The 9656-nt window shown below is 54.5% G+C and overlaps 1 gene segment (V, D, J or C); it reads left to right on the top strand.

The window, feature by feature from the left end:
* The first annotated feature begins 663 nt into the window (after nt 1-663).
* LOC148149312 (Ig kappa chain V region Mem5-like) overlaps nt 664-9656 on the top strand; it is a 29997-nt gene continuing 21004 nt past the window's right edge. Inside the window, 2 exon segments of the V gene segment in view lie at nt 664-712; nt 899-1216. Coding sequence covers nt 664-712; nt 899-1216 — 367 coding nt within the window.

Raw genomic sequence — 9656 nt, 5'->3', positions numbered from 1 at the left:
ATTGACCACCCTTTGTGTGAAAAAAATGTTTCCTCATCTCAGTCCTAAATGATCTACTCTGTATCCCACTGAGACTGTGTCCCCTGGTTCCAGACTCTTCAACCAGGGGAAACCTCCCCCTTGCCCAGCCCTGTTAGAATTTTATATGTTTCAATCTGATCCCCTCATCCTTCTAAACTCGAGTGAGTCCAGGCCCAGTCGAGTTGGAGAGTGAGAGGAGAGTTGAGAAGAATTGTTTTCACCCAGAGGGTGGTGGGAGTCTGGAACTCACTGCCTGAAAGGCTGGTTGTGTCACAAACCCTCGTAACATTGGAGCAGTGTTTAGATATTCCCTTGTGTTGCTGTAACCTCCAAGGTAATGGGCCAAGAGCTGGAGGATGGATTAGTGTCATCAGTTCGCTGTTGACCAGCACAGACACAATGGGCCAAATGGCCTCATTCAGTGCTGTTCACATCATTGACTCTCTGAGACAGACAGAGAGAGAATGAGGGGGAGAGAGAAAGAAGAGGAAGTGTGAGGGGCTGACGTGGCTCTCTCTGCCTGATTCCATTTACATACTGAGGAACACCCAGTCAGACTCTCACAGGCTGCAGCTTTATAAAGCAGAGCCCAGTGAAGGGAGAGTTTATCAGGAACCAGGCACAGGGACAGGAGCACACACCATGATTTCACACATCCAGCTGATCTGGCCCCTGACATTCTGTGTCGCAGGTACAAATCTCTCTCCTTCCACCTTGAATCTTTAGCTGCTCTCCATTTCACTCCAATTCCACTGACTTGTGATTGAAGGGAAAATGCTGAAACCAGAGGAATGCTCAGTGTCTCCAACAATCTCTCATTTGACAGGCTCTTTCTGTGACAGTTCTGACTTCACTGTGTTTCTCTCTGACCTCTCAGGTATCAGTGGGGACATCACCATGACCCAGTCTCCCCCGGTGCTGTCAGTGGGACTGGGCCAGACCACAACCATCATCTGTACGGCCAGTCAAAGTATTAGCAGTGCCCTTGCTTGGTACCAGCAGCGAGAAGGTCAGAAACCCTCTCCCCTGATCTATGATGCAACAAATCGATTCCCAGGAGTCTCTGATCGATTCACCGGCAGTGGATCAGGGACCAGTTTCCCCCTGAAAATCAGCAACATTCAGAATGAGGATATCGCTGACTATTACTGTCAGCTGGCCTTTACGTTTGGTAGAGGAACCAAGCTCAGACTGAGTAAATAAACCTCAATCCTCCGTTATTAACCCTGTCAATACTGAAACACAATTTCTAAAACACAAATGCTGAATTGTTGAAGGTGTTAGTGGGGAGCTGCACTGAACGAAATGGTTGATTGAGGAGCACTGTGTCTAACAGGGTGTCCAGCTGTATTTCTTTAGTTCCATGCCCCTTTTAAGCAACAAGATATAAGTCAGTCAGTTTTACTCACCGTGTGGAGGAGCTCTGTCCATTTGTAGCCTGTGGTCCCATTCCTGCAGCATGGAGTGAAATCAATGAGTAGCCTCCTGCCAGTCTCAGTGTGACGGACACGGGCAGAGTTTGATGTGAGCTCTGGCTCCCTGTCCCAGTCTCTGATCTCACTGACCTCAGCAGCAGCAGCAGCACAGTGAGACACCGAGCTCCCACCTCCCCCAGCTTTAACTCCGCTCAATCACACAATCACAGAATTGTTACAGTGCACAAGGAGGCCATTCTGCCCATCCTGTCTGTACTGGCTCTTTGAATGAGCAATTCACTGAGTGTCATTCTCCTGCCTTCTCCCTGTCACCCTGCACATTGTTCCTTTTCAAATAACATTCTCATTCCCTTCGGAACGTTTCAATTGAAGCTGCCTCCACCACACTCTCAGGCAGCGAATTCCACACCTTAACCACTCACTGGCTAAACATGTTGTTCCCCATCTCATTTTGTTACTTTTCCCAATTACTTTCAATCTGTGGTCTCTCGGTCTCAACCTTTCTCATATGGGAACATTTTCTCCCTATTTACTGTATCCAGGCCCCTCCTGATTTTGAATTCCTCGAACATATCTCCTTTCAGCCTTCTTCAAAGAAGACAGTCCCAAATTCTCCAGTGGATATTCATAACTGATGTTCATCATCCCTGGAATGATCTTTAAGAATATAATTTGTCATCTCTACAAAACATTCACATGCTTCCTGAATTATCCATGTCCCTCATGGTTTTATAAATTTCTCAGCCTCCGATGCTGCAGGGAAAATTACCCCAATTTATTCATCCTCTCCCTATCGTTCAAACCCTCCAATTCCTAGCAAAATCTTTGCAAATCTTTTTCTGCACCTTTTTAAAGTTTAACAATATCCTTCCTATCACAGAATGATCAGATTTGTTCACATTATTCCCAAAGTGGCCTCAACAATCTCCTGTACAGCTGCACCATGATGTCCCAACTCCTATACTCAATACAGTGACCACTAAAGGCAAACATTCCCAACACCTTCTTTATCACCCTTTCTCCCAGTGATCCAGTTATAAGGAATAATGCACACTACCCTTACCTTCACCTTCACCTTCACACTCACCCTCACCTTCACCTTCACCGTCACCCTCACCTTCACCGTCACTCTCACCCTCACCTTCACCTTCACCTTTACCCTCTCCCTCACCTTCACCTTCATCCTCACCCTCACCTTCACCTTCACCCTCACCCTCACCCTCACCTTCACCTTCATCCTCACCTTCACCTTCACCTTCACCTCCACCCTCACCCTTCACCTTCACCCTCACCCTTCACCTTCACCCTCACCTTCACCATCACATCCACCTTCACCCTCACCCTTCATCTTCACCTTCACCTTCACCCTCACCTCCACCCTCACCCTTCACCTTCACCCTCACCCTCACCCTTCAACTTCACCCTCACCTTCACCTTCACCTCCACCTTCACCCTCATCCTCACCCTCACCCTTCACCTTCACCCTTCAACTTCACCCTCACCTTCACCTTCACCTCCACCTTCACCTTCACCCTCACCCTCACCCTTCACCTTCACCTTCACCTCCAACTTCACCCTCACCCTCACCCTTCACCTTCACCTTCACCTCCACCCTCACCCTTCACCTTCACCCTCATCCTCACCCTTCACCTTCACCCTCACCTTCACCTTCACCTCCACTTTCACCCTCACCCTCAACCTCAACCTCACCCTTCACCTTCAACCTCACCCTCACCCTTCACCTTCACCTTCACCTCCACCCTCACCCTTCACCTTCACCCTCACCCTCACCCTTCACCTTCACCTCCACCCTCACCCTTCACCTTCACCCTCATCCTCACCCTTCACCTTCACCCTCACCTTCACCTTCACTTCCACCTTCACCCTCACCCTCAACCTCACCCTTCACCTTCACCCTCATCCTCACCCTTCACCTTCACCCTCACCTTCACCTCCACCTTCACCCTCACCCTCACCCTCACCCTTCGCCTTCAACCTCACCCTTCACCTTCACCCTCACCTTCACTTTCACCTTCACCCTCACCCTCACCCTTCACCTTCACCCTCACCTTCACCTTCACCTCCACCCTCACCCTCACCCTTCACCTTCACCTTCACCTCCAACCTCACCCTTCACCTTCAACCTCACCCTCACCCTTCACCTTCACCTTCACCTTCACCCTCACCTTCATCCTTCACCCTCACCCTCACCCTTCACCTTCACCCTCACCTTCACCTTCACCTCCACCCTCACCCTCACTCTTCACCCTCACCTTCACCTCCACCCTCGCCCTTCACCTTCACCCTCACCGTTCACCTTCACCGTCACCTTCACCTTCACCTCCACCTTCACCCTCACCCTCACCTTCACCTTCACCTTCACCTTCACCCTCACCCTCACCTTCACCTTCACCGTCACCTCCACATTCACCCTCACCCTCACCTTCACCTTCACCCTCACCCTTCACCTTCACCCTCACCCTTCACCCTTCACCTTCACCTTCACCTCCAACTTCACCTTCACCTTCACCTTCATCCTCACTCTCACCCTCACCCTCACCCTCATCTTCATCCTCACCCTCACCCTCACCCTCACCTTCACCCTCACCCTCACCCTCCCCCTCACCTTAACCTTCATCCTCACCCTAACCCTCACCCTCACCTTCATCTTCATCCTCACCCTCTCCCTCACCCTCACCCTCACCTTCACCCTCACCCTCACCGTCACCCTCACCTTCACCTTCATCCTCACCCTCACCCTCTCCTTCATCCTCACCCTCACCTTCACCCTTCACCTTCATCCTCACCCTCACCCTCACCCTCACCTTAAACTTCATCCTCACCCTCTCCTTCACCTTCACCTTCATACTCAACCTCACCTTCACCTTCACCCTCACCCTCACCCTCACCCTTTACCTTCATCCTCACCCTCACCCTCACCTTCACTTTCACCCTCACCCTCACCCTCACCTTCACCTTCATCCTCTCCCTCACCCTCACCCTCACCTTCACCATCACCCTCACCCTCATCCTCACCCTCACCCTCACCTTCACCTTCATCCGCACCCTCACCCTCACATTTACCTTCATCCTCAGCCTCACCCTCACCCTCACATTCATCTTCATCCTCACCCTCACCTTCACCTTCATCCTCACCTTCACCTTCACCTTCACCCTCACCCTCACCCTCACCTTCACCCGCACGTTCACCTTCACCTTCACCTTCATCTTCACCTTCACCCTCACCCTCACCCTCACCTTCACCTTCACCCTCACCCTCACCTTCACCTTCACCCTCACCCTCACCCTTCACTTTCACCTTTACCTCCACCTTCACACCCTCACCCTCACCTTCACCTTCACCCTCACCTCACCCTCACCTTCACCTTCACTCTCACCCTCACCTTCACCCTCACCCTCACCCTCACCCTCACCTTCACCCTCACCTTCACCCTCACCCTCACCCTTCACTTTCACCTTTACCTCCACCTTCACCCTCACCCTCACCCTCACCCTTCACCTTCACCTTCACCTTCACCCTCACCCTCACCCTCACCCTCACCCTCAACCTCACCTTCACCCTCACCACAACCCTTCACCCTCACCCTCACCCACACCTTCACCTTCACCTTCAACCTCACCTTCACCTTCACCTTCACCTTCCCCCTCACCCTCACCCTCACCTTCACCCTCACCCTCACTCTCATGCTCACTCTCACCCTTCACCTTCACCTTCATCTTCACCCTCACCCTCACCCTCACCCTCACCCTCACCCTCACCCTCACCTTCACCCTCACCCGCACCTTCACTTTCACCTTCATCTTCACCTTCACCCTCACCCTCACCCTCACCCTCACCCTCACCCTCACCTTCACCATCAACCTCACCCTCACCCTTCACCTTCACCGTCACCTCCACATTCACCCTCACCCTCATCCGCACCTTGACCTTCACCTTCACCCTCACCTTCACCTTCACCTTCACCTTCACCCTCACCCTCACCCTCACCCTCAATCTCACCTTCACCCTCACTCTCACCCTCACCCTTCACCCTCAACTTCATCTTCACCCTCACCCTCACCTTCACCCGCACCCTCACCTTCATCTTCACCTTCACCCTCACCCTTACCTTCACCTTCACCCTCACCCTCACCCTTCACCTTCACCGTCACCTCCACCTTCACCCTCACCCTCACCCTCACCTTCACCTTCACCTTCACCCTCACCTTCACCTTCACCCTCACCCTCACCCTCACCCTCAATCTCACCTTCACCCTCACTCTCACCCTTCACCTTCACCTTCACCCTCACCCTCACCCTCACCCTCACCCTCACCTTCACCCTCACCTTCACCTTCACCCTCACCCTCACCCTCACTCTCATGCTCACTCTCACCCTTCACCTTCACCCAACCCTCACCCTCACCCTCACATTCACCCACACCCTCACCTTCATCTTCACCTTCATCTTCACCTTCACCCTCACCCTCACCCTAACCTTCACCCTCACCCTCACCCTCACCTTCACCTTCACCCTCACCCTCACCCTCACCTTCACCTTCATCTTCACCTTCACCCTCACCCTCACCCTCACCCTCACCTTCACCTTCACCCTCACCCTCACCTTCACCTTCACCGTCACCTCCACATTCACCCTCACCCTCATCCTCACCTTCACCTTCACCTTCACCTTCACCCTCACTCTCACCCTCACCCTCACCCTCAATCTCACCTTCACCCTCACCCTCACCCTTCACCCTCAACTTCACCTTCACCCTCACCCTCACGTTCACCCGCACCCTCACCTTCATCTTCACCTTCACCCTCACCCTCACCCTCACCTTCACCTTCACCCTCACCCTCACCCTCACCCTTCACCTTCACCATCACCTCCACCTTCACCCTCACCCTCACCCTCACCTTCACCTTCACCTTCACCCTCACCTTCACCTTCACCTTCACCCTCACCCTCACCCTCACCCTCAATCTCACCTTCACCCTCACCCTCACCTTCACCCTCACCCTCACCTTCACCTTCACCTTCACCTCCACCCTCACCCTTCACCTTCAACCTCACTCTCACCCTTCACCTTCACCTTCACCCTCACCTTCATCCTTCACCCTCACCCTCACCCTTCACCTTCACCCTCACCTTCACCTTCACCTCCACCCTCACCCTCACTCTTCACCTTCACCTTCACCTCCACCCACGCCCTTCACCTTCACCCTCACCGTTCACCTTCACCGTCACCTTCACCTTCACCTCCACCTTCACCCTCACCCTCACCCTTCACCTTCACCCTCACCCTTCACCCTTCACCTTCACCTTCACCTCCAACTTCACCTTCACCTTCACCTTCATCCTCACTCTCACCCTCACCCTCACCCTCACCTTCATCCTCACCCTCACCCTCACCTTCACCCTCACCCTCACCCTCCCCCTCACCTTAACCTTCATCCTCACCCTAACCCTCACCCTCACCTTCATCTTCATCCTCACCCTCACCCTCACCCTCACCCTTCACCTTCATCCTCACCCTCTCCCTCACCCTCACCTTCACCCTCACCCTCACCGTCACCCTCACCCGCACCCTCACCTTCATCTTCACCTTCACCCTCACCCTCACCCTCACCTTCACCTTCACCCTCACCCTCACCCTCACCCTTCACCTTCACCATCACCTCCACCTTCACCCTCACCCTCACCCTCACCTTCACCTTCACCTTCACCCTCACCTTCACCTTCACCTTCACCCTCACCCTCACCCTCACCCTCACCCTCAATCTCACCTTCACCCTCACCCTCACCTTCACCCTCACCCTCACCTTCACCTTCACCTTCACCTTCACCTCCACCCTCACCCTTCACCTTCAACCTCACCCTCACCCTTCACCTTCACCTTCACCCTCACCTTCATCCTTCACCCTCACCCTCACCCTTCACCTTCACCCTCACCTTCACCTTCACCTCCACCCTCACCCTCACTCTTCACCTTCACCTTCACCTCCACCCTCGCCCTTCACCTTCACCCTCACCGTTCACCTTCACCGTCACCTTCACCTTCACCTCCACCTTCACCCTCACCCTCACCCTTCACCTTCACCCTCACCCTTCACCCTTCACCTTCACCTTCACCTCCAACTTCACCTTCACCTTCACCTTCATCCTCACTCTCACCCTCACCCTCACCCTCACCTTCATCCTCACCCTCACCCTCACCCTCACCCTCACCTTCACCCTCACCCTCACCCTCCCCCTCACCTTAACCTTCATCCTCACCCTAACCCTCACCCTCACCTTCATCTTCATCCTCACCCTCACCCTCACCCTCACCCTTCACCTTCATCCTCACCCTCTCCCTCACCCTCACCTTCACCCTCACCCTCACCGTCACCCTCACCTTCACCTTCATCCTCACCCTCACCCTCTCCTTCATCCTCACCCTCACCTTCACCCTTCACCTTCATCCTCACCCTCACCTTCACCTTCACCCTCACCCTCACCTTCACCTTCACCCTCCCCCACCCGCCACCCCAACCCTTCCAACCTCCACCCCACCCCTACCCCATCCCCAACCACCACCCCCACCCCCACCTACACCCACCCTATCCCCATCACCTCCACCCCTCACCCCTCCCTCAACCCCTTACCTCACCACCACCCTCTCCCTACACCTCAACCCCTCCCCGTCAACCCTTCCCGTCCCTTCACCTTCACCACCACCTTCACCCTCACCCTCACCCTTCACCTTCACCCTCACCCTTCACCCTTCACCTTCACCTTCACCTCCAACTTCACCTTCACCTTCACCTTCATCCTCACTCCCACCCTCACCCTCACCCTCACCTTCATCCTCACCCTCACCCTCACCCTCACCTTCACCCTCACCCTCACCCTCCCCCTCACCTTAACCTTCATCCTCACCCTAACCCTCACCCTCACCTTCATCTTCATCCTCACCCTCACCCTCACCCTCACCCTTCACCTTCATCCTCACCCTCTCCCTCACCCTCACCTTCACCCTCACCCTCACCGTCACCCTCACCTTCACCTTCATCCTCACCCTCACCCTCTCCTTCATCCTCACCCTCACCTTCACCCTTCACCTTCATCCTCACCCTCACCTTCACCTTCACCCTCACCCTCACCTTCACCTTCACCCTCACCCTCACCCTCACTTTAAACTTCATCCTCACCCTCACCTTCACCTTCATACTCAACCTCACCTTCACCTTCACCCTCACCCTCACCCTCACCCTTTACCTTCATCCTCACCCTCACCCTCACCTTCACCTTCACCCTCACCCTCACCCTCACCTTCACCTTCATCCTCTCCCTCACCCTCACCCTCACCTTCACCTTCACCCTCACCCTCATCCTCACCCTCACCCTCACCTTCACCTTCATCCGCACCCTCACCCTCACCCTCACATTTACCTTCATCCTCAGCCTCACATTTACCTTCATCCTCAGCCTCACCCTCACCCTCACATTCATCTTCATCCTCACCCTCACCTTCACCTTCATCCTCACCCTCACATTCACTTTCATCCTCACCCTCACCTTCACTTTCACCCTCACCTTCACCTTCACCTTCACCCTCACCCTCACCCTCACCTTCACCCGCACGTTCACCTTCACCTTCACCTTCATCTTCACCTTCACCCTCACCCTCACCCTCACCTTCACCTTCACCCTCACCCTCACCTTCACCTTCACCCTCACCCTCACCCTTCACTTTCACCTTTACCTCCACCTTCACCCTCACCCTCACCTTCACCTTCACCCTCACCTCACCCTCACCTTCACCTTCACTCTCACCCTCACCTTCACCCTCACCCTCACCCTCACCTTCACCCTCACCTTCACCTTCACCCTCACCCTTCACCTTCACCTTCACCCTCACCCTCACCCTCACCCTCAACCTCACCTTCACCCTCACCACAACCCTTCACCCTCACCCTCACCCACACCTTCACCTTCACCTTCAACCTCACCTTCACCTTCGCCTTCACCTTCCCCCTCACCCTCACCCTCACCTTCACCCTCACCCTCACTCTCATGCTCACTCTCACCCTTCACCTTCATCTTCACCCTCACCCTCACCCTCACCCTCACCCTCACCCTCACCTTCACCCTCACCCTCACCTTCACCTTCACCTTCATCTTCACCTTCACCCTCACCCTCACCCTCACCC

The sequence above is a fragment of the Chiloscyllium plagiosum genome, unplaced genomic scaffold (assembly GCF_037043375.1).
Source record: "Chiloscyllium plagiosum isolate Xiang-an unplaced genomic scaffold, Cpla_swu_hap1 HiC_scaffold_9, whole genome shotgun sequence".
In the NCBI taxonomy this organism is placed as follows: Eukaryota; Metazoa; Chordata; class Chondrichthyes; order Orectolobiformes; family Hemiscylliidae; genus Chiloscyllium; species Chiloscyllium plagiosum.
This window is presented reverse-complemented; position numbering and strand designations above follow the sequence as displayed.